The sequence below is a fragment of the Diaporthe citri genome (assembly GCF_014595645.1).
Source record: "Diaporthe citri strain NFHF-8-4 chromosome Unknown scaffold_5, whole genome shotgun sequence".
NCBI classification, from domain to species: Eukaryota; Fungi; Ascomycota; class Sordariomycetes; order Diaporthales; family Diaporthaceae; genus Diaporthe; species Diaporthe citri.
The window spans coordinates 349,423-376,341 of record NW_025064850.1 but is presented as its reverse complement, the minus strand read 5'-3'; the positions used below and the strand labels follow the sequence as shown (position 1 = coordinate 376,341).

General features: G+C 52.3%; 10 protein-coding genes across 10 annotated transcripts; 5 read left to right on the top strand and 5 right to left on the bottom strand.

Annotated features, from left to right (window-relative positions):
* Window positions 1-1,610: 1,610 nt before the first annotated feature.
* INS49_010810 (uncharacterized protein) lies at window positions 1,611-2,747 on the bottom strand (the record flags this gene model as incomplete). Its single annotated transcript, XM_043171533.1, has 1 exon — window positions 1,611-2,747. The coding sequence occupies one exon, from the start codon at window positions 2,745-2,747 to the stop codon at window positions 1,611-1,613; it is 1,137 nt and encodes a 378-aa protein (XP_043023278.1).
* A 433-nt stretch (window positions 2,748-3,180) lies between these two features.
* Window positions 3,181-4,482, bottom strand: INS49_010809 (uncharacterized protein; the record flags this gene model as incomplete). The annotated part of the gene is made up of 1 exon (XM_043171532.1): window positions 3,181-4,482. One exon carries the CDS (start codon window positions 4,480-4,482, stop codon window positions 3,181-3,183), a length of 1,302 nt encoding a protein of 433 aa, XP_043023277.1.
* Window positions 4,483-5,432: 950 nt separating this feature from the next.
* INS49_010808 (uncharacterized protein) lies at window positions 5,433-7,208 on the bottom strand (the record flags this gene model as incomplete). Its single annotated transcript, XM_043171531.1, has 3 exons — window positions 5,433-6,192; window positions 6,266-6,714; window positions 6,795-7,208. The coding sequence occupies 3 exons, from the start codon at window positions 7,206-7,208 to the stop codon at window positions 5,433-5,435; spliced, it is 1,623 nt and encodes a 540-aa protein (XP_043023276.1).
* A 386-nt stretch (window positions 7,209-7,594) lies between these two features.
* On the top strand, window positions 7,595-8,290 carry INS49_010807 (uncharacterized protein; the record flags this gene model as incomplete). Its single annotated transcript, XM_043171530.1, has 1 exon — window positions 7,595-8,290. One exon carries the CDS (start codon window positions 7,595-7,597, stop codon window positions 8,288-8,290), a length of 696 nt encoding a protein of 231 aa, XP_043023275.1.
* A 378-nt stretch (window positions 8,291-8,668) lies between these two features.
* On the top strand, window positions 8,669-12,341 carry INS49_010806 (uncharacterized protein; the record flags this gene model as incomplete). The annotated part of the gene is made up of 6 exons (XM_043171529.1): window positions 8,669-9,564; window positions 9,624-9,722; window positions 9,783-9,897; window positions 9,943-10,534; window positions 10,600-10,774; window positions 10,844-12,341. 6 exons carry the CDS (start codon window positions 8,669-8,671, stop codon window positions 12,339-12,341), a joined length of 3,375 nt encoding a protein of 1,124 aa, XP_043023274.1.
* Window positions 12,342-12,604: 263 nt separating this feature from the next.
* Window positions 12,605-13,420, bottom strand: INS49_010805 (uncharacterized protein; the record flags this gene model as incomplete). The annotated part of the gene is made up of 2 exons (XM_043171528.1): window positions 12,605-12,940; window positions 13,046-13,420. The coding sequence occupies 2 exons, from the start codon at window positions 13,418-13,420 to the stop codon at window positions 12,605-12,607; spliced, it is 711 nt and encodes a 236-aa protein (XP_043023273.1).
* A 1,882-nt stretch (window positions 13,421-15,302) lies between these two features.
* Window positions 15,303-16,318, bottom strand: INS49_010804 (uncharacterized protein; the record flags this gene model as incomplete). Its single annotated transcript, XM_043171527.1, has 2 exons — window positions 15,303-15,320; window positions 15,968-16,318. 2 exons carry the CDS (start codon window positions 16,316-16,318, stop codon window positions 15,303-15,305), a joined length of 369 nt encoding a protein of 122 aa, XP_043023272.1.
* A 1,713-nt stretch (window positions 16,319-18,031) lies between these two features.
* Window positions 18,032-18,811, top strand: INS49_010803 (uncharacterized protein; the record flags this gene model as incomplete). The annotated part of the gene is made up of 1 exon (XM_043171526.1): window positions 18,032-18,811. One exon carries the CDS (start codon window positions 18,032-18,034, stop codon window positions 18,809-18,811), a length of 780 nt encoding a protein of 259 aa, XP_043023271.1.
* A 1,725-nt stretch (window positions 18,812-20,536) lies between these two features.
* On the top strand, window positions 20,537-22,380 carry INS49_010802 (uncharacterized protein; the record flags this gene model as incomplete). The annotated part of the gene is made up of 3 exons (XM_043171525.1): window positions 20,537-20,919; window positions 20,992-21,306; window positions 21,363-22,380. The coding sequence occupies 3 exons, from the start codon at window positions 20,537-20,539 to the stop codon at window positions 22,378-22,380; spliced, it is 1,716 nt and encodes a 571-aa protein (XP_043023270.1).
* A 1,882-nt stretch (window positions 22,381-24,262) lies between these two features.
* INS49_010801 (uncharacterized protein) lies at window positions 24,263-24,751 on the top strand (the record flags this gene model as incomplete). The annotated part of the gene is made up of 1 exon (XM_043171524.1): window positions 24,263-24,751. One exon carries the CDS (start codon window positions 24,263-24,265, stop codon window positions 24,749-24,751), a length of 489 nt encoding a protein of 162 aa, XP_043023269.1.
* Between the last annotated feature and the right edge of the window lie 2,168 nt (window positions 24,752-26,919).

The window sequence follows — 26,919 nt, the reverse complement described above, 5'->3', positions numbered from 1 at the left end:
CTCCATTGTATCGTAGTCTGCTGTATCGAACACTCTGAAATTTCGAGACGTGACTCATGATGCTGCTGCCATGGACTGTGAGCGGCTTGACTGAAGGGATAGCTCTGCCTACAGTGACCACCTCTTTATCACGGGTAACATTGGGGCAGCTGCTCTGCTCCACACCTGCTCTGCTTCTACCAGGTTGCCAGCGTGCCAGCCTACCTGGGGGGCTAGAGTAGTGCCCGTCGTTCCGCTGTCATGCACTCCCCCCTCTCTAGGATCCCCAGGGCTGATTGCCCAGCGATTGGCCCACCGGCTAGCAGCCGCCGAAAGCTTCGCCCCGGACTTTTTTGATTTTCGTTCCCAGGTTTTTCGAGCTTGCTTGCTGCCCCTCTTCCCCGATGGTAAGGGTGCCAGCACATCAACCAGGTATCGCAGTACCTAGACTACTGTGTACCCAGTCAGGTCTCGCCCTCACTTAAGAGCACAGGAATGGCAGACGCAAGCCGGCGAATATGGACACGCCTTAGTCACGCCGAACGCCTTTTCAGGTGTCTCCAATTTCAGCCCACGAAAATGGAATCCGACTTATCGCTTGGAGCGCTCCTGTCGCCACGGCTTTCGCAATAGGGTAAGGGACAAGCGGGAGATCAACATTCTTACCCCCTGGTCTTATATCAGCCTACCGCTTGGCCATCCAATTTCCACAAAACTCAATTCGTTGCCGCACCTCTTGTCCCCGCCAAAATATGAGAGTCTCGTCTCTCAGGTGTCACGATGTCGAGATCTTTGCAGGACGTATATGCTCGCCCAAAGCATGCATCCATCAAGTCTCAATGTTACTCAACGCTTCTGCCACCCATAGTCTGTCTGTACCGCATGCTCGTCCCCTTTAGGCTGCTGAGAACGTCCCAATATACAAGAAAGTAAAAGGACTAGGAACGAAAACGAGCACATTGTGCGCTGAGGTCGACTTACTTGACTGTGTGACTTGCACGTGCAAGAGTACCCCCCACATGCCCACAGACGTTGTGTAATTACTCGATGTGAGTGTCACGGCAGCAGCCCATCCCAAGACCCTGTCATGCTTTTGGCCGGCAAGTCTCACATTGGAATACAATTAGACAGCTGTTCGGAATATCAACTTCCTGCCAATGGGACTGCGAGCTGGAAACAGGCGTGCATACGCACGGCAGGACGAGGCTGGCCGCTACATAATGGAGTGTCAGCTTCAACTCCAGCTTCAACTCCATCCAAGCCCTTCAGGCATGTCAAATTGATTTATCGCGGGGAGCCATTTGGTGAGTCTTGTCTAGCACAGCTTGGACGACCTCGTGCACAATGAGAAGTCACAGTGGCGCCGTTGCAGTCTTTCCAAATGCAAGCGCCGGCGCTCATGGTCATAACGATCCCTCAACGGCTGATGGCTGACTGTTTACAGCAAATATACAACATACGTGCACTAATTCACTAGTCCCACACTAATTCCAAACTACAACTGACAATCCACGAGACCAGGAAGAAGAAGAAACGAATCAGGTTATTTATGGCAACGTGAAATATTTTCGCACTTCCAACACCTGCTTTGCCTCTGTCAACCTTGGACACGATACGACACAATCTTGCAGTTACTTCTCTGCGCTACGATCCGCCCCATCTGCAGTCATCTTTGACTGAGGAGGACTGAGAATAGGAGAGGAAACAGCAGCCGAGATGGCCATGATTGAATCAAAGTCCTCCGGAGGCGTCCTGCCCATTCCGCACTCAGTCCCAACACCAAAAGCACCCAGCACCCGCGAGGCCGCCTCGATCCTCCTGCGTGTCCCCTCATCATCATCAACATGCACCAGGCCGAGGTAGATTTCAGTTCCCCCCTTCCTGAGGGCCGGCACGAGTCCCACCAGCGGCGCGAAATACGCATCGTCGTCGCGGCTCTTGGGGACGGGCAAGTGCAACCAGGCGACCCGCCTCCCGACGCCCCGCACCACCGTCCACGCAACATCGACGAGCAGGCCCGTGTCGCGCGGCTCGCAGAAGTGCCGATGGCCCTGGTCGCCATAGCAAAGGTGGTACCCGAGCTCGACACCCCCGCCGACCGCGCGCCCGAGCCGCACCAGCGCCGCGTCAATATGCGCCCGCCTGGCCGCGGCGTCGTCGTCCCCCTCGCCTGCGAACCACGGCCGGAACGCAGGGTACTCGACACCCTCGAGGATGGCGAACTCGATCGCGCAGTCCCACTGCACGGCGAGGTCGCCCGGCGGCACGGCCGCCTCGATGCGGCGCAGGTCCCGGAGCAGCGCGGCCTCGTAGACGGGCTCGAGCGCGGCCTGGTACGGCGGCGCGATGGTGGTCATCACGTTGACGGGGGTGGGCAGGCTGACCTGGAAGCGCACGCCCGGCGGGATGACGCCCTCGTCGCGGAGCCGGGCGAAGAGGCTGTACGACTCGATGGCGTGCGTGTCGTAGCCGGTGTGCAGGTGCTCGCTGAGATGTTTTGCCAGGAGCTCTACCTCCTCTGGCGGAACGGGGTCGGAAGGGAGGGGGTTGCGCTGTGCGTCGTACTTGCGCAGGGCTTGAGATGCCCCGGCTTCCGCAAAGGCGTCTCGCTGGAATCTGAAGAAATTCTGCCGGTGCTGGGTCTCCCCGTCTGGGATCCGCCGCAGGCGGCCCGGGAGGAGCGCCGTGGTCTTGCGGAAGACTTCTTCGGCGGATGATAGGCAGATGCTGCCCGTCAGATGGACGCCATGAGGTTCAAATCTCGTCATCTTGGTGGCTATGCCTGGGAAATAATACAATTCGACATGTGAGAAAGCCAGATGGGTGAAGAGAGTCCGGGAGAACGCGCGACAGAGAGCGAGAAATGTGGGATAGCGCATCAGTCCGGACGGAGCTCCATCCCCCTCCCCCTAACTCGGCAGTTGATATAAATCCTGTGACGACAGGCTGTCAGCAAGCCAGGAAAACCGAAGGGCGTTTCTGCTCACATGTGGAGTGGAGAGCATGTGAGAAAATAGGCTGCCCGACGGGGTTAATCCAATGGGTTGTATTAAGCTCACACTATAAGAGGGAAGAGTCGCGATGTAACGCCCGAAAGAAGCAAAGAGTATGTACCAGTTGTAAAACACGCTGCCCTCCAGCTCATATCAACACAAACATGGCTGCACTCGCTCGAAAAAGAGACCAATACATCCCACGCGCTCATTTGCTAGAGGCCATCTTCCGGACCGAGAAATAAGAATACGCCAGCCCGCCCACGAGCGGCTTCAACAGCCACGGCGCATGGAAGCTCGCGTGCGTGGACAGCGCCTTGGGGACGACCGACCGCGGGCAATCCTCGGTGAAGAACCATGCGCGCAGCATAGTCTCCGTCAGGGCGGCGAACTCGCCCGCGCGGGAGAACATGTCCTTCTCGAACTTGTTGACCTCGATGTCTAGCTTGTTCGTGTCGCTGCCCGCTGCAACCACCGCCTCGGCTAGACGGCGTGCGTCTTCCATTCCCACGTTGACGCCCTCGCCCGCGAACGGCGTCATCAGGTGCGCCGCGTCCCCGATCACCGTCAGCCCCGCCTTGTGCGCGAAGCTGAACCCCACGGGGAGCATGTACAAGCTCCTGGGGACGGTTTTCCCCTGCGACCGCGAGATGGCCTCCTTGATAATTGGGTGCCAGTCATGGTAACGCTGCAGCGCGGCGGCCTTTGCAGCCTCGAGGTCAAAGGCGTCGAAGCCGCACCTCGCCTGGCTCTTGTACCAGTCCTCGTCGTCGGTGCGGAAGTTGAGGTACACGATGATGCTCCCGTCGCCCATCTGCTGCAGGTTCGTCTTGTGGCCGTCGGCGTGGCTAAAGATGCTGCCCCGGTTGACGGCGCGGTAGACCTCCGGGGCGGTGTTGGCCGCGTCGGGGATCTCGAACGCCTGGTTGGACACCCCCGCGAAGTGCGGGTTGGCGTCTGACAGGACGCTCCTGATCTTGCTCCACGCGCCGTCCGCGCCGACGATCAGGTCGAAGCCGGATGCTGTTGTGGTGCTCCCGTCGGCGAGGGTGAAGGTGAGCTTGGTGTCTCTCGGCTCCTTGCCGGGCCGCACCTCCTTCAGGCGGTGGCCCCATGTGATCATGTCCGCCGGGAGGCTCTCGATGAGCATTTCTCGGAGGGCGGCACGGTCGATCTCGGGTCGCTGGCCGCCCAGGTGGCCGCCTTTTTGATCGGGGGAGGCGCTTGGCTTTACTTGGTAGAAGGGCGTAAGGTTCTTATCCGTCATCAAGAGCGACTCTCCATCATAGCGGGCATGTTTCGAGAACTCGTCCCAGAGGCCTGCTTCCTTGATTGCTGCGAGCCCAGTGGCGGTATGGAGATCAAGTGTGCCGCCTTGACTGCGGTAGTTCGGAGAGGGTTCGCTCTCGAAGATGGTGACAGATGTCGAAGGTGACTGGCGTAGTAGCAGACGCCCGAGCGTAGTGCCCACTGGGCCCGCGCCGATGATTGCGATTTTTGGTGAAGGCATCTTTATGGGGGTATATATGCAATGTGATGTGAAATTGATGATGCCGGTCTATTTCTTTGCTGAAGCACACTCGTGCAAACCATCAAGTCTCGACATGGGAAGCACTCCTTTATAGATGCCTTGCACTTGCAACGCGTGACGGAGCTTACACGCCAACCCGCTCGCGGTCAGGCATGCCCGTCATCCAGGATCCTTCGAGCGATTGGTCGGTCGCCGACCTGCATCCCTACCTGCGTCGCCTAAGGCGAGGCGCAGTCCTGAGCAGAATCGGATGTGTGAGGCCATCGATACCAGCAGGCGAGGAACGACCAAATGGTTCCACGCATGCAAGGGGTGGGAGGTTCGGAGAATCCGCGGAGGTTGAACAAGTGGTACGTCGCCCGGGCCTCGGAGTGTAAGAATGCCGCCCGACTGAACGGCAGCGGGTTGGAATGAATTGCCCCTTCTATAATCAAAGGTATTTGGAACGCAAAGTTTACAGCATAGGGGATAGATTCGATGGATGTTTGGTCCGTAGCGTCTGTGAGCACAAGGGATGGTAGTCAAATGAGAAGAACGGACTTTATGCGGGCGGAGTTGTAACGTTGGCACGAAATCGCCGGGCCGGGGTTTACGGCCGCTCCGGTCGTCAACCACAACAACATTGAACCCAAGTCCTCTGCAGGTCTTCCTCCCCGGTCCAGGTGAAGATATTATCTGGCGGCCTCAATTCGGGCTTCTGACCCAAACAATTCATCCATACCTCCTGCTCTTGAACTCGACAGAATCGCATGACTTTTAGCATCGGACCAATGTCGCATATCCATTCCTTGATGTCTCCAATCCTCATAAACTTGGCAGTGTCTTCCGTGGTTGACTGCTCTTGGGCTAGGAGTCTGGAGAGTGCACTCTGGTTTGATATATAAACGCCTTATCTAGGGACAAGGGAATCTCGTACATATTCACCACTCCTATGCCACTAACTTGAAGCTCCCCAGATCAACCTCCTTTTCCAGAGGTTGAACAATGTCACGATACATGCCAGACCACGTCTCAGGATCATCCAGGCTCACCCTAGAGACAGATGAGACCCACGGCATACTCAGGCATGACTCGACTGCGCTCGTGTAGGTTTCGAAGCAATAACCTTTGAGTGTCTTCAACACCCGTCTCGCGACCTCCATGTCGGTGTTCGGAGTGGGCTCGCCATCTATCAGGTCGCTGTCGTCTCGGCAAGTCTCGAGAGGTTTCCAGTTATGAATCTCTATCAGGAGTATACCAAGCCTCAGGATGCCCGAGTTCCTATGAAAACGGCGTAGATCAACCGGTTCTGGCCCCCGGGGAAACTGGTCGAAAGACGCGCTGAGAAAGGGCCTTTCCAGGTCGGGGGCCCCAGACGCCATGCGAAAGAAGTGCACCCGCTTCTTGTCCCACTGGCCACTCAGCCAGGGGCTCTCGTGGAGCTGCATCAGCGAGTAGGCAAAAGTGAGTGCTAGTCGTCTCCTTTCGATCAGTGATGGCATAGGCTGACTCAGCAGAGTCTCGAAGGAAATGGGAGGGACTGCTTCTGGATATTGGAGTTGGGCTTCTCGCATGTTGAGCCGCCATAGCCGTTGAGACGGCTCTGAATCTTCGATGAGCAGTTGCATGCAGTAACTAGCATTGTTTATTCTTGATGTGATAGCGTCGCAGATCTTCTGAAGCTCGGCGCGGTCATGTGATGTTGTGAGGCTGTTAAGATATTAGTTAGCGTCATCCTGGTTTCCCACTTCCACGTCCTCCTCGAAGATGATCTGAAGCATACTTGGTAGACTCGATTACCACACTGCCCTCAAACCATCTCGACTGGTGATGCGAGAAGAGAAAATCGAAGTTGGTGCTCGTCTTGCTGAGATTATTGTTCCCGTTTCTGCCACAAGTGGCGATGCAGAACCTCGCCTCGTGGGGAGCCTCGCAATCGCATGACCAACGCCTCCAGAGCGCATCGAAGAGTCTCTTGGAGAGGGTGCGCAGGTGAGACGATGGTAACTTTGCCTTGTGTTGCAATACGACCGCCTTCTGCTTATCCGCTGCTTGACCCGCGGAATCGATGACCCTACCTAACCTCTTGTTCCACTTTCCGAGATTCTTTTGATACGTCCCGCGATGTCTCTCTCTGAGGAACTTGAATCGTTCCCAGAGGCTGCTGGACGTTTTGTTGGCCGAAATGTCTTGTTTCAGATTTTTGAGTTTTTGCAGCATTTTCCGGTGGTCCTAATTTGATATTGTCAATCCCTTGCCGAAATGTATGCCGCGCTGGGCGTCTTTCCCCCTGCAATGTGACACGCACTCACAGTCTCTGACTTCGATAAATGGACCGTCTCGTCCTTGATAAGACGCGCAAGTAGCTCCAGCACTTTACCCACGACCATCTGGAAGGCTTCATAATCGTCTTCACTTAAGAAGTCTTGAAGTGCGGCTGCGACATCCTGAGCCTGGTCCCAGTTGTCCAGGTCCCTGCTCTCGATGATCTCCTGCTTCCGCTCGTCGGACAGGTCAGGAAGCATCAGCACGACCTTCTCAATTTTCTTGCGCAGCTCATATGTGTCCCAATAAAACTCTTCGTAGAACTCTTGCAAACCCTTGTCTCTCGCGGATGGCGTCACTGCCTTCTGGAGGGCCGTGGTCTGGTCGCCACATGCTTTGTAGGTCTCAATGAAGACTGGGAGGACGGAAAGCACAATTCCTGCCACCTCGAAGCCCGACATCGCTTTTGACTTGTGCGAAAGGGAACTCACGACGCAATACCTCCTCTGATTTCTCACAAGTAGCTGTCTTGACTGTGATGATTTAGGCGCCTTAGAAAATGTGAAGCAATTTGCAGTTAGATTTGTCAGATCACGAGGAGACTGTTGTGTAACCTGCGAGCCCCGCGTTCAGAACGCCACAAATGCAGTTATTTCCTTTGTGGTCATTGATAGGCCTGTAAGACTTTAGCCATCAGCCATCACCTCACCCCACTTTCTCACGCCGTTTGGATGTTAACCATGCGTGAGGCTCTTCTTTCCCGGCTAGATTTTCATCTGTCTTCTAGTTCCAGTGGCCGGTGTCACCAGAGAATGAGAGGAGTGCACAACTGGTCTATGTTATTACAATGTCAATCTCAAACGCGGTTCTCGAATGTGTGCGAATTCTCACTCCCACACAGACCGACAAGACGCTGAGCTCGAAACTACGGCAGGAGCTTGCCGACATACTGGTCAGACTGAAGACATGGGCTGGAAATGTTGGTGTATTTGCGCCCGACAACGCCTCCGTGGACTATCGGCTTCGCGACGACGAGGATCTAGTTGAAGTGGTCTTTTCGATGATGAGAAAGCTGAAACAGAGTCTTTCCCAGGCAATCCATCCACCATTGCTTGAAGAGAGCGATGTCGAAGATGAAGATGAAGACGAAGAGGGGAATGAGGGGGCAGTGGCAGATCCACTCTCTTCCGGCTCGTCGTCTGCTTCGTTAGACCCGGATTCTAGTGTCGAGGAGTCGGACTCGGGTAATGACCCAGAACGGCTAGGTCCTTCCGCAACCTTCATCGAGGAAGCCAACAACGTTATCAACAGACTATATAGGCTGGCCGAGGTCATCAGAAAGCCTGTATCGTCCTCTGAGAACGCCAAGATTCGGGGTTTTATGAAGAAGCAAAACGAAAAGGGAAACGTTGAAGAGCTCGCGGATGTCGAAGACCATGTTCGGTGCCATATCAAAGCACACTTTCCGCAAGCACCAGAATTTCTGGTCAACCGCTTAGTTGAGGCCGTCGTTTTTCGGCGCATGATGATTCGATACAGGTAACACCACCAGGCGAAGCTCAACCAAGGCATCGAACCGGTATTCGCAGACCCAACGCTATATGCACCGTATGATGATGGCGCAGAGGCACCGGTAGCTCGAGAGACAATGTCCAATCTCCTTTCAGGCAGACGCGGTAGCATAGTAAGGGGCATGCGTGGCCCTCAGCCAACGCCGCGCAGCGTGGCTTTCTCCGGGACCATTGCTTCTTCAGTCAATAGTGCAAGGTTGGCCGACTATGCAAAGTCCACCGCGTTATCGGGAATCACCAAGGCAGCTGTGGGCAGGCGGAAACAATTGGACGTACCTCCGCCACCAAATAACAGTGGAAAAGATAAGGTCGCATGTCCTTACTGTCTGAGGTTGATCAGTCAGGACGAGATGAGACAACCCCGTTGGACGCGACATATCCTGAAGGACATTGACCCGTTTGTTTGTCTCTTCGAAGAATGCAAAGAGAGCCTCACACTCTTCAAGACAGTGGAGGATTGGCTTGGTCATATGCGATGGCAACACACAATCGTCTACTCTTGCCAAGCTGTTGGCCATGAGCGAGAGGCTTTTGGCTCATCCCAAGACCTCGAGGATCACATACGGAGGGAGCATCCTGGTGCTTTCACAGAGTCCCAACTACCTGGCCTTGTCAAACAGGGCGCTGTACCAACCTCGAACACTATCGGCGCCCTCAATTTCTCACTTTCCTTGAACGATTCTCAGTGTCTTCTTTGTCACACTTTTGATCCCAAACCAGTGGATGCGGAGACAATGGAAGATGCAGCACCTGCAAGTACTCCCGAGCAGATAATGCAGAGCCATATTCTCGAACACCTCGAGGCTATTGCCTTACTAGCACTCCCTGGCAGCGATAATCTAGATGGAGTGGACTCGGACGCCCGGCAGTCAAGCCCTGGTTCCGATGCAGAGAAGGAAAATGAAGCCGAAGATCTCCCCTCGGCAGTATTCAAGGACACAGTTACTGAAAGGCCTGTGGATGAGAGTGTGCCAGATCAGAATGGACATGGCGATTGTTGGGCCGCTGTATTCCAAGAAGTCAAGCAGTCACGCCTTCTCGAGCCGCACGGCGATCCTATCCTTATCGAACTAGGAGAAGCAAGACAGAAGAATAAGAATAAAGAAGTCGTCGTTGAGGACGTAGGGGCAACAGAAGAGACGAGCCTCGACGAGGACGCGAGTCTGGACACAGAGGCGAATCTGGACAAGAAATTGGGAATCAAAGTTGTTTTCCACCCGAGGCATGAGCAACATATTGATCTTGAGTAAGTATTGAACTCCCATTCATGATGAAGAAAGGTTGACCAGACCCCTTCAAACGCAGCATCCTAGCCGTGCATGGAATTGGGGCCGATCCTGAGACCACTTGGACATACGTCGATCGTGACCCTCAGGACAAGTCCAAGGTGACCAAGGTGACATGGTTGAGTGACCCAACAATGCTTCTCCAAGAATGCCCTAATGCACGCATCATGACCTTTAGCTACCACTCATTCTGGCTTGGTAATGGCCCGGTCAGGTTTGGTCATGCCGCCGCCAGGAACAGACTCGATGGAATTGCAGCCGCGGCCCTAGAGGAGCTGGGGCGATTTCGGAAGGTTAGTATTCAAGGAAAATACGTGGCTAGATGACAATTCTAACAGCATACCAAGGACTGTAACCAACGCCCTATACTACTTATTTGCCATTGCTACGGGGGTATCGTTATGCAGCAGGCGTATCTAACATCTAAGCGGCATGCCAGTGCTTATCCCGGGATCTACGACGCAATCACTGGCATTATCTTCCTGGGCACTCCCTTTCAAGGGAGTAATATTGCTCATATCTCAACGCTGCGCGAAAACTATCGGGTGATCTCACAGCAGAACTTGCAGTTCAAGGACGATCTTCTGCAGACTTTAGAACGTGGCAACGAGATCCTCGTTGACACTGTTGCTGACTTTACTAGAGAAGTAAAGCTGCGCACCGCGCCTCCGGAGATATTCTGTTTCTACGAGCGACGTCCGACCAATATGGCTCTTATACTAGGCCTGAAAGACATCACAAAGGAGTTTGTGGCGGACGAGTCTTCTAGTACGTTACCTGGCTATGAGAGAAGGGGCCTAGCACTTGATCATTTCAGCATGAACAAGTTCTACAACAACGAGGACTACCACTACATTTCAGTGGTCGATGAGCTGGTCAAGATGGCAGGCAAGACCAGAGATATCATGCGGAAGAGAGGAAAAGCATCGAGTGCGTTTCCCTTCATAGTACTGACCAAGAGCAGTAGGGCTAATATTCTCATGCTGTATCCATAGACAAGGAGTCTCGCCATACGACTCAACAGTCCCACTCGGCAACGCATAGATCAATCCCGATGCTTCCTTTCCCCGTTGCGAAAGGGTTTGCGGGGAGGGATGGAATATTGGAGAAGATCAAGGCCAAGTTCGACTATTCATTGTGGGTCGCTCTCGCGGGTCCATGTGGCTCCGGGTAAGTCACGTCTAAGCTCGAGGCAATGTTATACGTAGTGGGATATTTGGTAACAGTTTGAAACTCTAGCAAGACACATGTAGCAGTAGAGTACGCAGATGGCTTTCTCAAAGAGAACCCGGAAGCCAAGATCTTCTATGTATACGCAAGCAACGCAGCAGAGTTTCAACTGTCTTTCGACGCGATCAAAGACAAAATGAAGCTTGGGCAGGGAAAGAAAGGAGATACCATGGGAGCCGTAAGAGACTTTCTGAATAAGGGCGAGAGCGGCCAGTGGCTCATGATAATCGATGGCTTGAACCTGGCCGGGGCGACCAACGACGCAGACCAGCCGAAGGAAAGCGAATCCACCAAGGATTACGGTTCGTTGCAGTCGCTCCTTAACTACATTCCCGATGGACATGCGTACGGCGGGAATGTACTTGTCACCATGAGATCAAAGAGCATGGCTACACGCCTCATCAACCGCAAGTATGTTGTTGATCTCCCTGCCAAGTTAAGTGAAGATGACGTTACAAGTCTTCTTTGCGGAGATAACGCCAAGGACTCCGCTTCTAGGCCTTATCAAATGAAGATTGCGGACCTCCTTCAAGGCTCAGCAGGGGCACTGGCACTTGTGCGGGCATATATGGAGACATCGGGCAACGACGTCTCCTGGGAAGATTTATGGAAACGCGTACAGGCTTCAAGCAGCGAGACAAACAGCCCTGAGCACTCATCCCAGACGGAGGAGCAAGTCAAAGCCACGGCCGGGATCTGGGAACCTCTCTACAGTCAACTAGGGGCCACGCATGAGGAGGCAGCATGTCTACTTCATATTCTCAGCCTTCTGGATGTCCAGAGCATACCGATGTTTCTCATAGAGGGATATTTTGACAACAAGTCACAACAGGCCGAGCAGGTCAAGGCACTGGCGGACTACGGCATGCTTCAGCTCTCGGTCAACCGAAAGGATGCGTGCATAATACCCCTGGTGCGGCTCTCGGCCAACGCGATGCTGGACAGCAACAGGCTTGATGACGTGAACTTCTTCAGGGAGGCTGCGCTGTCGCTGGTCGTGACTGAATACCCCTCGACTGACGAAATGGACAACATTAAGTGCAAAGTTCTTGGGCCATGTGCAATGGCAGCATTGCGGCTGTGCTCAGGCTCGGCCGAGTTGCGCTATAAAAGAGCCCAACTCCTACTCAAGGTTGCAGCATTCGAGAAGCGCGTTGGGAGGTACGATGCCGCCGTGGAGTTCCTCGTGCAGTGCCTGGATCTGTGCAAGTCGAAGATGAACGTGCCCCTCCTGGCACGAAAGAAACTCCAGAAGGAGGCCGAGAAGCTTCTGGACGAGGCACAAAAAGAGGATCAACAACTCTGGGGGACTGATTCAGACTCAGATAATGACGGAAGCGATGTTGACAATGCTACAGAACACGAGTTCACTGAAAACGGGTCTGGCGTAGAGCGAGACAACGACAACGATGATGTGGAAATCCAGGTGTCACACGAGGACCTTTCCAATGAGACAGCAGAGGATATAGTTGAGCAGGATCCTTCAGACCTGTCAGGGGATGATTAGTCTGGTGGTGAGGAAAGCAGTCTCCAGGATAACGATATTGCCAGCGAGGACGGACCTTCTGAGATCGAAGGGAATGAACAGTCAGACCCGGAAGTCTCAGACCCAGAGGATTTTGACGAAGAGTACTGAGAGACTGGGGTGAGATATTGCCTAACATATGATGGCGTTTAACGGAGCACTTTCCTGTATGTGCATGGATGAATGGTTCTCTCTTCTTCAAGAAGTGCAGTGAAAATGGGATCCCCGACCTTGTTGCAAGACTATCAAACGACCACAACGACTTGATGAAAATCCGAGTACTTATCCATAACTTCGAACATCGGCCCACTCTTCAAATCGGATAAGTCGATCCGAGCGCTCCAGCTGCCCACTCTCCTATAAAAACCATCCTCCTGTTTCAGCAACGCAAGTCCCATGATATCCCTAATCTTGCTCCCGCTCCCGCCGAACTCGAGCACCGGTATGAAGTACACGTCTTCCTGTATCTCCTTTTCAGGCCCGTCCAGATCTATGATCAACTCCATTTCAGAAAAGTGATCATCGTGTCCTACTATTTCCCGCGAATGGACTGTCCAAATATTCCGGTGCATGCGCTGTCCCTGATAAGCCCCAAGCACACATCTCACAATCAAACACCTCATTGTCAATTGACCTCCTTTCACCGGGCCATACTTGTGAGATGGATCTAGCAGACTCACGCTTACATCCTCTACCTCGACCAAAGACCGGTCGAAGACGGTGGCGTGGACTCGGAGTATTTGTGAATTAACACTCGTCCAACTCCACGTCGGGTGGCGTCTTGTCGCAGACTTTTCTTCAGAGTGTGGCGTGAACACATGCCATACCAGATCAAAGGGCATATTCTGTCGAAAATGCCCGGCGTAGTAATCCTCGCCGAAGTCGGGAGAAAAGCGCTGAGCTACCGCGGCAAAAGCAGCAAGCTTATCCTTCTCTGGATAGGTGAGTTGACATCCGCTGTACTTGTGGACTATCCTCTCCCAGCTGTGAAATTGATCCACTTGACGCAGATGTGGTTTCCCGCTCGGGAAGCGGTCAAGGCTGAAAGGTTGGAGAGTCATATCGAAAGGCTCCCCGTTCCCAAGAATTCCATAGGGAAGGGCTTCATGCAGGGATGGGCTCTCCTCGCATTCCCACATTATCCGATCCTTCGTGAAGTGTAAGACCCGCGGGGAGGGCAATCTTTCTTGAACGACCCACCCCCTACTTGACAGAGGGAGGTCACCCGTACTCATAGTAAAGTCAAGCTCTGGAGCAAAAATCAAGCATTTCAGGAACTCTCTTTTTCTGACTGGACTTTTCTCCGTTTCCGAGCCGCATGGATCTTCTATGCCAGTATCGACTGAGTAGCTTGCCCCAGGTATGATCGAAAATGCGCAGCATTCCTGGAGAACGTCGGTGTTTCTGTCCCTGAATGCGCCTTCTTGGGGATTTGCTGCAGCGGCGAAAGACAAGTTGAGATAGCAGTTTTGATAAATCAAAGACATCTCTTCTGTGTGAAGCAACCAGTCTGATTCTGAGTCTTGTATGATACAAAGACTATCTATCCAGATATACCGGATAGATAATTGGTTGCAGATAACTATGGCATCACGGAAGCTTTTAGGGAGGGTGTGGACGGGTATGCATTTGTGAAAGTCATCCAAGTTGTTGGTCGTTAAGGTGATAAAGTTCGGTTTGGAACCCCAGCAATGGCTTAACGTTGCGTATCGACTGTCTGGAGGCTCTAAACTTGTTTCCAGAAGGCGTGGCGAAATCGAGTTGGTGAGACAGACCAATCTTTTGGGATACCACGTGGAACCAATAAGGCCGTTGGATCTCTCGCAATTGTGAAATTGATGGCATTGTTGCAACCACATCTTGCCAACTCTTAAGACGCTCTCATGCGCAGTGTTGTCTGCAATTGGTTTGAGTGGGAACATCTCTCTTCTGACTCTCCATGGCTGCGAATTGAGGTCGCTCGCAGCATGTGCTGAAAGCCTTCCGTACCAATCAGGTACTGCTTCATCAATGGACGAGACGTGGATGTAGATGCATCCCAAAGCGCGCTACCCGACGGCAACCAGCGAACCTTCGAATTGAACATAATGATCCATGAACGTGGTCGTGAATCCTTGAACTCATCATAATTGAAGTCAGGTGACCACTTGTAAGTAAGAAAGGGTATGGCAGTTTGTTCGTTGTCTGGGTCGGGACCAAGTTTATCGCGCTTCAGAGCAAGAGAGATGCATATTTTGCAACCCCCTTGTGCCGCTTTCTGTAGGTTCTTGAAGGATGTGTGATGTAATCCAGTGAGTTGACCACTGGAAAACATGGATAGGCAAAGTGCGCAGAGCATATTGATGAAGCGGTGTGTGTTGTAGGTCCCAGGTTCAGATTGACCTTTCTGGATGAAAATATGAAGCCTTAGATATTACGAACGACGCAGGTATCGAGATGTGACCAAGGCGTGAGTGAAGCTTGTTAAGTTCTGGTGACCGACACGTGGAGAAGCGGCTGACATGATGGTTCTGCGCTGCTTATGCAGTTCTTCCAGGCAGACAATCGCGACACTTTGGAGACATGTAGCAAGACCCGAAACGGCCTCTGCGCCAACCTTATCAGGCTACGCCCAGAGTAAGACCCTCGCTCGCATTCCGTCGGACTGCATGCTGACTGCCTTACGACACGTGATACAACCGACCTAATTGCTTTTGTATTTGTGCTCAAAATAAAGATACATCCGCGCCTTCTATGGAGGTGGAAAACAACAATTAAGCTCAAATAAAAGGACACAACGTAACAAAACGAAAGGGCATCATATTTGTACTATTGAAAACGGAGATTCGTACAGACTAAATTGGAGGGTACACAGATACTTCACCAGCGCCAAAGCTGCAGCATCTCACACCCAATTCGCACACACGCCCAATTCACACGCTCAATTTACATACCTAGTTAGCCCTAAGCGTGTGACTTGATCTTAGGCGTGTGAGTTAGCTTTAAGCATGCGAATTAAGTATGTAAATTGGGTATGGGTGTTAGGCATGGGTGTTGGGTGTGGGTGTTGGGTGTGGGTGTGTGATTTGCTATTTGGTGCACTAGGGGTATTATGTATCTGTGTGCCCTCTGATTTGGTCTGTACGAATCTCCGTATTCTTTGTATTTAGGGATGCCAGATGCACAGGGGACCTCATACGACCGAACTGCACTCACTTTGTGAGCATCTCTCGCACACTCTAGCCATTCTGATGTCAAATGGGAGACTCAATTTTTTGGGGCCAGGGTATCCATGCAACACGTCTGAGATCTAGTTGATAAATGTCAACAGGTATACCGTCTTCTGGTAAATTCGTGACAAGATGTGTGTTTAAGACTTGAAGATTTCACAAACCACTAAGGAGCACCACTTGTTTTTACTCGCTATGATGAGTTGTATCAAATGCCAGATTTCATTGAGCGCGACGCTTTTGAGGTTATCTGGTACTAAACTGAAATCTTCGGTGCCGAATGCTTGAAGACATTCTCTGGATCGTACTTCCTTTTCAACGACACGAGTGTATCCAGGTGTCTGCCATAGATCTTCTTCAAATCCGCATCCTCAAAGTCGAGCAGCGAGATTTACGCACTGTCGAGAATGTTTGCCCGTCATGCCCCCTCAGTTCCCGCATCAAGCTCTGTCCCCATGCGGCGGTCTCATCCTTGAGAGCCGGATCGGAAGTCATAGAAACGATCTCTATCAGGTGGTGATCCTGCCGTGCCCCGAAAACCGATTCCTCGTTAGGCTTGGGGGAACGAAGGCTGTGTATTGTGATCGTGGCGTTGCCGGCTGGGATTGAGTGGCTATATTTGGCCAACGCGTTCACTGAGGCGGGCGTCCACTGCTTGAGATTCAGGGTGAAGGACCGTCCGTACACGCCATAGTGTACCAGTTTCTCGTTATCCTCCGCGTACTTCGACACGGTCTTGGCCTCGGTCATGTTCACGATGCAGTTGCCAAATCCAGCAATCTGATCGATCCACTCTCGGCCTTACTCATGGTTATCGTTGGCCCATGTGACGATGGCAGCAAGTACCTTTCCCATGCCTGGGAAGTCCGCAGCGAACAGCTAAATTTGCAGAGCTGGCGGTAGTGCCAAACCGTCTATACCCCCAGTAAGGCTTTTCCAGATGGATTGCATATTGCTCGATTCGTAGATAAGGGTGCTGACAAGAATCTGCATACAACAACGTCCTGTTAGAATATCAATTGCACCACGGTTCTTGGGTTTATGGTCGACATCATTAGTATTCACCTCGTTCAGCAGATACACCTCGATAGTCAGCTCAACGATGAACCCGAAGATCTGGCCCGCGCCACGAATCCCCTTGAGTAGCTCTTCACTGGCTTCTATAAGATCACCTTTGTAGTTGACCAGCCTTGCACCCACGATTTGGTCAACGCCCAGACCGTGCAAACTCGAGAACGGACCATAGCCGCCGTTAGTACTCCATCCAACACGGCCGACTGACCCGATAGAGCCACTGTACGGGAGGGTCAGCTCATAAGGCTTCATACACCCAAGAAGCTTTTCAACGTGTAATATCAAACGAACCAAGGAGTAATGAGGCCGTGCTCCCCTAACGCCTTCAACAGGCCGCCAGCCAAGATCCCGCCACCGATTTTCGCCGTCCTCTTGTCCTCACTGACAGTGACGCTGGAAATGTCTCGCATGTCAATCAACACGGAATCATCAACTAGCGTGCGCACGACGCAGTTGTGGCCACCGGTTCTGAGTGCCTCTCTATTGCTTGCTCTCGTGTACCGGATTATCTAGGCGGGTCAGCAAGTTTCACAGGACCTGATCAGGACGTTTTGGGTAAGTAGCTTCTGCTGATACCTACGTTATGAAAAAGAGTTCATCATACTGAGGTAATATCGCAGTTACTACGGCTTGGAATTATGCACTGAACAACAAACTAAGTTCTACATATCGGCCGCAGTTAGGGATGATGAAAAAAATACCTGCTCCTTCCTCCATGGACGTCCCAAGCGCCCATCCCGACACCAGGTAGATATCCAGCAAGATTCTAGGTTTGCAACCCAAGCTGGTGTAATGTCTGGTCATAAATGTTGGTGATAGAGACTTGGGTTACATCCTCATGTATTATAATTGACTCGCAGGGAAGAAGTTTTAAACCTTGCGAGCTGTACCTAGGTACTCTTATCGTACCACTGTTTGTGCATTTGCCCTATACCATTTCCAGAGCTCTGCTTATGCCGGGGTTGAGGTTGCCTCATGCTTAGACGCGCCACCCGGAGCTTAGTCAGGAGAGCTGCGGTGTCCTGAGACATTGAAGAACCTACAAGCACGCAAGAGTTCCGCCCAACGCCACGGGCACAGCATCCAGAGCGATGCCGCGATGGTAACCGGTAAGAGGAAGCGCGAGGTTTCTGCCTGCATTCCTGAGTCCTTGCTATACTCGGAAACAGAAGGTAAAAGCCCCGCCCTGTGTACCCAGGTTCCCTGTTCCACCACTTTGAACCATTGGAGGGGCTCTGCTGCTGACATATTCCTTGTTCCTGTCTGGGACAATGTGACAGTCAATATCCGTGCGACAGATGCAACCGGCGCCGCCAGTCTGAGCAGTGTGCATACTACCCTAATCACCCCCCGGCCATCACCGAAAAGCGCCGCGATGAAGTCAACACCATGGAGCCGGGTAACGAGGGCGAGCCTTTAGACTCGTCCCCAACATCCGGAGCCTCCCGAACGGGAACAGAGCCCAGCAAAATATCCGTGTCCGTGTCGGCGTCGTCGTCGTCGACGACGACGCACACGCGCTTCCCAGGCATAATTTCGCCCTTGTTTGAAGGTGCCGTACCGCTCCTCTGCCTATGTGCGGACCCAGGTTTTCCTGGAGCAAGAGAAGAAGACAGAGAACCACGGCCGGGGGCCCAGTCACAGTCTCTCGAGACGGTGATGAAGAGAATGAGGTCCGACCCGCTTGAAGCCAGGCTGAACTCGATGACTCAAGCAGAGTGCATGCAGGCGGCGCGTGGTGCGCTCGCAACTTTGCAGATCCTGGCTGAGGTCAGCGAGATGGCTCAAGTAGGAGCCCGGACACTGGCACGGCTAATTAACACAGTCGACGGCGGCAGTAGCAGCAGCATCGCCACTCCCCCACCCACCTTATCACAGGCAAGCAGCCGTGTTGATGCTGTCAGCTTTGGAGGGCCAGGCCAGCACGATGGTGGCACCTGGGCAGGGGCGACGGGACAGCGGGATGTAGCAATACAGCGACCACAGCCGGCCGTCGACGCGATTCCCCAGTGGGCCTGTAATCCGGAAACACACTCTGCAGGAGCAGTGGACTACCACCCCAATTCTTTCTTTCCAGCAGGCGACATGGGGATCAGCGCGGGAGGAGCAATGGGGCCAGAGAGCTGGGAGGGCTTCTTTCGCGATTTCACAGGTGGCTTTGGCTTATAGCCTTGTGGAATGGCATTTGTCAAGTTGAAGTCAAATTCAAGCAAGGTGTCTTCCCTCAAATCTGTGACTTTCTTCATTACCTCTAAGCAAGCCTCTGAGGGACAGTTGTGGAGAGGCAACAGTAGCCATCTCCTTATAAAGTTGGTTTGTATAAGTGCACAACACTACTGACATTCGTATGTAATTATGGGAAATTTGAGCTCAAGTATTACCTGATCTAGACTTTCTCCCACTTGGACTTCGCAGTCCAGGATAGTAACTCATTGCAGGTGGCCGTAGGTGAGGAAAATGCACCAGCTAATCTATACAACTGCCTGAACTTATCCAACTCGACTCTTCATGGTGCAGCCGTACGAGACCGTAGCTGCCTACCTAGTCCGCCAGTATGCGCACTAGGTGGGGTACGCTGAGCATATATGAGGCTTTTTTGAACAAAGACTTGCTCAATTGAGTGCTGCATATGTCCTGTAAACGGGAGATAGAAGACAGATCCACGTGTTCAAATAGCTTCATTGGGAGCCAGAGTACGCCCACCCAGCTTCCAGCGTTGGCTCACCCAGTACTTCCTTTTCTTAGTATTATATTAATAAGATTAGGTACTTTTCTAAGTTTACCCCGCATATAAGAAGCTAGGGTAGCTATTTTCCAATTTAAGCAATACTTTAAAAATATAAGCCTAAAAAGCCTAAAGCGCCCAGAGGGCCGCAGAGGGCCCAGAGGGCTGCAAAGGGCGCAGAGGGCCGCAAAGGGTGCAGAGGGCGGCAGAGAGTAAAAAGGGCGCAGAGAGCAAAGACGGCGCAGAGGGCGAAGAGGGCGCAAAGGGCGAAGAGGGCGCAAAGGGCAAAGGGCAAAAGTAACTTTTAAGTCATAAATAAAGGGGTAGCTATGGGACCCCTCTGGGATAGCTATAGCTATACTTTATTAATAACCCTATAGTACCAATATTTTATAACGCATACCGCCAATTTCCTTGTACTAAGTGGGCCAACGCTAAAAGCTAGGTGGGCGTACTGTGGAAGCTAGGTGGGCGTACTGTGGAAGCTAGGTGGGCGTACTGTGGAAGCTAGGTGGGCGTACTGTGGAAGCTAGGTGGGCGTACTCTGGCTCCTTCATTGGGACCAATAGACTGAACAACCAATCAAGCAACACTTTCCAAACCCATCGCATAATAGAGGACCCTGTGTCCTGATGAGACTGTCTCTGAACAGGCGCAAGCCTGGTATCCGGTCTGAGTCGCCGGGTGACGATTAAAATGCCCTGGGTCAGTGTTGTGAATGTCTGGCAGTAAAAGGCAGATTGACCGACCTTCTTCGGTTACTGGTAGAGAGAGCAATTATTGGAGATTTTTTTTTGTCCGTGATTGGTTGCTGCGCCGTGACAGAATGACACAAGGGTTTCGACCGACATTTCTCGGCCGACCGGTGCTCGTGGTGCTTATAGGGCCCTAACAACGCGGTGAACATCCCAGGAGCTGACCAATATTGCACCAAAGGCCATTTCATAATCTCCCGTATCCAGGCTTTTCTTAGTCAGGTTGGGACTGGATGAGAACGAGAACGACTGCTGTATATTCTTTTTGACGTGGAAGTCGTCGCGACAATGGCGCTCCAGAGACGGTTTTTAATTTCACGCCATCGCACCACTGATTTGACCCTTGGCACATAGCTCATCGTCAGCCCGTACATTTGATTTTAAAGCCAACCTAATTCATCCTCTCAGCCAACCATGTCAACCAGCGAGTCAACCTCGGTCTCGGGCACTGGCACAGGCGACCGCAAGCCTGCGGTGCCTACCGGGAACGACCACCAGTTCAAGGATGAGAAGAATGGTCACCTCAACACAGCCGGTGATGATGTTGACAACGAAAAGGGGGTCACTGAGGACGCGGCTGCAGACGGAGCAAGCAAGCCGTCCCCAAGATCCGTCCACGGCTTCTCATGGACTCTGGTCGTCGCAAGCACCCTCATGGCCAACTTCCTGTTTACAACCGACAATACTATTGCCAGCAACATCCAGCCTGCCGTAATCCAGACATTTCAGTCTCTTAACAAGCTTGCGTGGCTGAGTGTCGCCTTCATGATGTCCTCTTGGGGCACATGCTTCTTCTGGTAAGTCTCAAGTCTCGGCAAGTATCTATGAAACACAAGAACAGACCGGACTAACCACAAGCATCCATCAAGGGGAGACTTATATGCACGATACAGCGCAAAGTGGACATTCTGTGTGAGCTTCGTTGTCTTTGCTGTCGGCTGCGCCATCGCCGGGGCGGCGCCTACCATGGACACCCTCATCGTGGGCCGAGCTATCTGCGGTGCCGGAGGGTCTGGCATGTACTTTGGCTCCATGGGCCTCCTAACGCAGATGACCTCGGACCAAGAGAGGCCTCTCTACCTGAATCTCGTCGGCATCACCTTTGGAGCCGGCACAGTGCTGGGTCCCGTCATTGGTGGCGCTTTTGCCGGAAGTAGTGCAAGCTGGCGTTGGGCGTTCTACTTGTACGCATGCCTCCCAGACGATATCAAATGCTTTGGATGCTGAATTCCAAGCGTAGCAATCTCGTCGTCGGTGCCGTATGCGCCCCTGTGTACATCTTCCTTCTGCCGACTCTCAACCCACGCCCCGGCCAGTCCATAATGCAGCGGGCCAAGGAGATTGACTTCCTCGGAATCCTCCTTGTCATCGGCCTCATTGTGTCCATTGTCATGGCCATCTGCTTCGGTGGTGTCCTGTACGCCTGGAACTCGGGTCAGGTCATCGCCCTCTTCGTGCTGTCCCTTGTCCTCCTCGTCGCATTTCTCGGCCAGCAGCACTTCGCCATCGGAACCAGCCGGGAAAGCCGCATGTTCCCCATGCACTTCCTCAAGTCCGCGACAATGGTGGTGCTGTTCCTCGAGGTGGCCTGCTGCGCGACCAATGTCTTCGTCCCCGTCTATTTCCTGCCTCTCTACTTCCAGTTCGTCAAGGCAGACACGGCCATCTGGGCTGGCGTACGTATGCTGCCCTACATCGTATTCCAGTCCGTCATCGGCATCATATCTGGCCTGGTCACGCGCAAGACGGGATACTACGTGCCATGGTACATCTTTGCCGGCATTTTCTGCATCTCGGGCGCGGCGTGCCTGTACACCGTCAACGAATTCACCGATCTGGCCCACATCTACGGCTACGAGATACTGCTGGGCCTAGGCTCTGGTGCTGCCACACAACTCACATTCGCCGTCGCCTCGATGAAGGTGGCACCCGCCGATATAGGGCGCAGCACCGGGTGGGAGGCTTTCGCGCAGCTAGGAGGACCGACCATCAGCCTCAGCATCGCTCAGGCTGTCTTCATTAACAAGGCCCAGCTCGCCGTCGGTTCGCTGCTGCCGGGTCTCAGCATCGAGGAGATTAGCACCATCATCTCTGACCCGTCCAGCGAGCTGTTGAGGGGCCTGCCGGACCAGATGCAACACGAAGTCGTAAGCGATGTTGTCAGTGCGATGCGCGATTCTTACATTGTCTGTCTGGTCGGCGGATGCTTGGTATTGCTTCTCATCTTCCGGTTCAAGGTCAACGACAAGCTGTGGTAATGAAACGTGCCCGGGGGACAATCCGACGGGTGCAATTAGGTTGACCCAGAAGTCTTCTCCAGTTGTCGACTCGTGACATGGAAGTTTATTGAACACTTCAAGAGCACAATCGCATTTTGGTTCTTACTCTAACAGACCAGTGAAGCAAAGGTTGCGACGGAAAAGGGGCACATGTGTATTGTGTTGAGGAGTGATAATGCCGCAAAAGGTTTTGCAACTAGTGATAGGTTGACGCGTGTTTCTATTGGGCTATGAAGGTTTACAGATGCCAATAACATTGATGCATACCCGAACATAGGTGTGTGTTACTACATCAAGTCTCGCCACAGATGCGATCTTAACTCCACGGGCTGTGTGACTAGTGACGACATACTTGGCTATAATTTAGGACTATTGCCAGGCTAGAGACATCCGATAGAGTGATTATGTTGGACCTGACCCAGGGTTCATAATTACTATGAGAAGCAATGACGACATATCCTTTTTACAAATTATCTAGGTACGCCTCTCTCGTAGCCACGAACCGCTCTTCCGTGAAGGAGCCTGTCGGACTTGCACTTCTCCGCCATCTGATGGACTTGATCATAACCGAACCTATGGAGGTGGACGAGGCAATTTGTTGGTCGTGCCAAGAGTTGGTGAGTATTACTAACATCCCATACAGGTGGTTTTGCCGTTCCCCTCAGTCCTGCATGTTCCGCGCGGAGCCAACACAAATTTCGTCTTCCTTCCGTATTGTTTCCTTGGTCGTTATGCTACAGGAACACAGTACAATTCACCATATATGGAGTCCTTGCCCCAAGAAATCATTGAAAAGATTGCTGGGCACGTTCACGATGGCCAACACGATTTGCATCTGTCAGGTCACCCTACAGAACCTCCTCAACCTTGTTCTTACAGCAGGGGAGCACTTGCGTGCATCTCCCGAAGGTGGCAGAATGCGTTCGAGCGGCAAGCTTTTCGTTTCCTGCAATTCAGAAGCACCGAGCTCGAAGACTTTGATGCCAGTAAAGTTCCCACCTGAGAATCCATTCTTCACGTCCAAAGCCCCTATCCGGCTGCATCACCACGAAGGCGCACATGAACGAGCAGCCCATTGTTCTTCAAGCCATCAGAAACAGGCTCATCTACTTGAGCTTAATTATCGAGTACCAATACTAAATCAATGCTCTAAAGTTGTTCAGAGAGAGCGGCGGTTTATGTCCTAGATTTGAGTCTAGTATTCGTACTGCCGCCGTGCCCTGAGGGTACCACCCATCTTTTCGAGCAGAACTCGGACCGTCAGGCTATTGATGAGGCGTTCTCGTCAGCATTTCACCGCTTGTTTCGCATCCTGAGCACCTGGAGTCCTCGAGAGACTGGAAAAAACGCACTCAGCCTGCATCTCCAAGAAATTTATTCTCCAAGCGATCCCGATCCAAAGATATGGCCACGCGACAAAGTTGAGCGTTATATATACTCATACGTACGTCTTCGACGAGCAGAAGACTTGCCGCTTGTTCCAGTCATCAGTGGATTCGACACTCGAATGCATCAAAGCTCGTCAAGGCGATGCCTTGCTCCACAGACCGGGCTTGAACTTCTGGCCAGGATGCCGATGGTGCGCTGGGCGATCATGGCTCTGCCCGACTCAGAAAACAGGTATCCCGCCCTTCGTCGTAGGAACCGAGACGGCCTTTTATCCATCCTACAGAAGCAATCCCTGCCAAGCTCTCTGGAAGAGTGCCTGGGGCTTGAAATGGATGGCCATCCCGGTGCTAACCAAACATGGCGTCCAACAAATCTGCTCATATCGGAAGATCAGCCAGATCCTGTTAGTTCTGCCATATGGGAGACATGCTCAAAGCTCAACAGATTGAGGCAACTAAGTCTCAGGGGTACCATGGATTCCTCCATACTATGGCCTGGACCTTTCAGAACAAAAGCGTCTTCCATTTCTCGCGCCGTTCCTGCGCCATTCTGGCAGAACATAACAGCTATAGTTGTTCAGTTCGATCTTAGGGCACCTTCGGGCGAATGGTACTTCCGCGCACCCGATGGAATCGATGTCCACGATTGCCCATTCTTCGACCCAAGCCAGCCTGGAGCCGAATTTGACACTCCTATCGACAGAGATGTTCTCGAAGCCGAGATGCCTCCCGGATACAACCCATCCGAGCCCCCGGAGTCGATGACACTGGATCGTTTCGAATGGCATCTCAATTCCTTGAACTCAGGCTGGGCACCGACCTGGATATTCCGCCTTGTTCCCGAGGACCGTCTTCTCCTTCCGCCCATTGAAGCCTGGGCTCGTGCGCTCAGTCAGATGCCACAAGTGAGGAGAGCAAAGCTCAAAACAACGCTGTCACTCCCAGTCGTCAATAGGCAGTGATCATCATTACGACTGGTCTTTGAGATACCTGCCTCCATGTCAGTGCTCGAGATGTCGCATTGGTTTCGTTCGTGAAGGAGAACGAGAAGGCCGTTGCTCGGGGCGGGCGATACGGGGCTTGTCCTTTCGAACCCTCACCTGGCGCCCGAAGGGTGCTCTTCTGGGGCTTCTGAAAGAGATCGGTAGCAGATATTATGATGGCGGCATGGAGGAGTTATATTATGACGCCGGTAGTCTTGTTCAAGATTTGGGTTTGTGATACTTGTGTGTCGGAATCGAGAACTGATGATTGACCATCCCACTGATGAACACGTTTGTTCAATTTAAAACCATTGATATTGCGCATGAGTTCCGCTCTCGGAGGGAGAAGGGTTACCAAAGACGCAATGCCGTTTTATGCTAGAAGATTTCTGTTCTAATCAATGATGTGAGATGAGAAATGAGATGATCAAATGGGGTCTTGCATCCCATAACAGGAATCTGTTAGACAAGCCGCCGTTATAGTCCACTGCCTATGTGTACCTGCCCAGAGCTGGTGAGTAGGTGATTATATGGTGTCTAAGTGGCACTAGGATTGAATATAAGCTATCGGACAAGCTGGCTTGAAGATGCAAGGATGAAATGGTCGACAAATACATAAGTAGATTCGCATCACACAAACGCCCCCGGGTTCCCCAAAATTCGGAGTATCGACGAAGTTACCCCAGTTCCCAGTCTGGCTGATAGGCAGGCTGCTAATTGCCTGCTTTTTCAAGATCCGGGGCTGACTCAGTCAACGATGTGCCCTGTTCTTCGTCACTCCAAACTTGTGAAGCGTGGTGGTCTGAGGTATCATGAGAAGATTCGTCTGAAGAGGTGGAAAAACTGGGACTGTTTGGCTCAGAGTCTGTGTCTGTTTCGGTGCGATGAATCTTTCCTCGGCTTCTCAAAATCCTCGACAGCTCAAAATCCACCTCGTTACACAAGTCTTTCGGGATTCCTCTGGCCGACAGAAAGCTGGTTAGGGCCCACCTATGGTAGACGTTGAGCGAGGAGGATCGGATGACAACAAGCTGATGTCTGTCCGCTCCCCGGAAGAACCAGTGACACAATCTGCATGTCAGTTTGCTAACGCCGATCACCACTCGGTGGCTTGATGAAGCTTTGTATGGGTGCGGCCTGTCTGGATGGAATGGGAAAAAGTCCGGTAGGCTTTTTTTGATGTGGTTCCATAGTTGGATCTCCGCATGGACTCGGCGGTCTTTGACAACATGTGGAACACATTTGTTGAGTTAAGTGTCCAAACCAGGCCACCTTTTTGTTGCATTCTTGAAAACACTGTTGTAGAAACGTAGCTCGTGGAGGACCTTCTTAGTTCTCAGCCCGGCCAAATTGTGAAACCTGTAGGGCTTTGGACCAATGGATGGAAGGAATTTGACTGTGAAATCTCTGAAAAGGTTAGGCCATCTGATAGCGGTGGCTGCGAATTTCTCGACCGCGTCATTGTAGGACAGAATTCGCATCAGAGCATGCCGCAGCTTGTGACAGGTCACCAAGTGCTTATTCTTGCTCACGGACTTGCGCAGCCCAATTTCTCCTTCGAGTTGTTTTCCCTTTTTGACAAGGGCTTCCAGCAGATCGAACAGTCCAAACGGACTACTGTTTCTCTCCAACTCCAATGTTTCCAGAAGACTTAGGCTCAAACGTACAACTAACCTCATGTTAATTTGACCTGTCAAGATAATCAGGATGGGCTAGGAAACTCACATTCTTCCCTGTGATGGTTCTGTAATTTGTCTAAGCGATGGCAAGTGCCGGGACGTCTGAATTGGCTGTGCTTGAATTGGGGTCTTTGAATGAAAGTGCTGCGAACTGTGCTACGGAGCCTCTCGACACATTCCAATAGACCGATTTTATTGGATTTTTCAAGCAGCTTCTTGACTTCTGTTATGTATGAAATGTCAGCAAATTCACTTGTGTGACGAAATATCTCAAATAAGAAAAGGCTCATACCAGTATCATCGAGATCCTTATTGTTGTACAACTCCTGCAGACAGTCCAACACAGCCCCCTGGTATACATTCAGTCTTCCCCGATTGAATGTCAATATTCTTTTCAACACGCCAGCGTAGGTCTTCAGAACATCTTTCCGCTGTTGAGGGATGCGATTTCCCTTGTTACCGCTATGA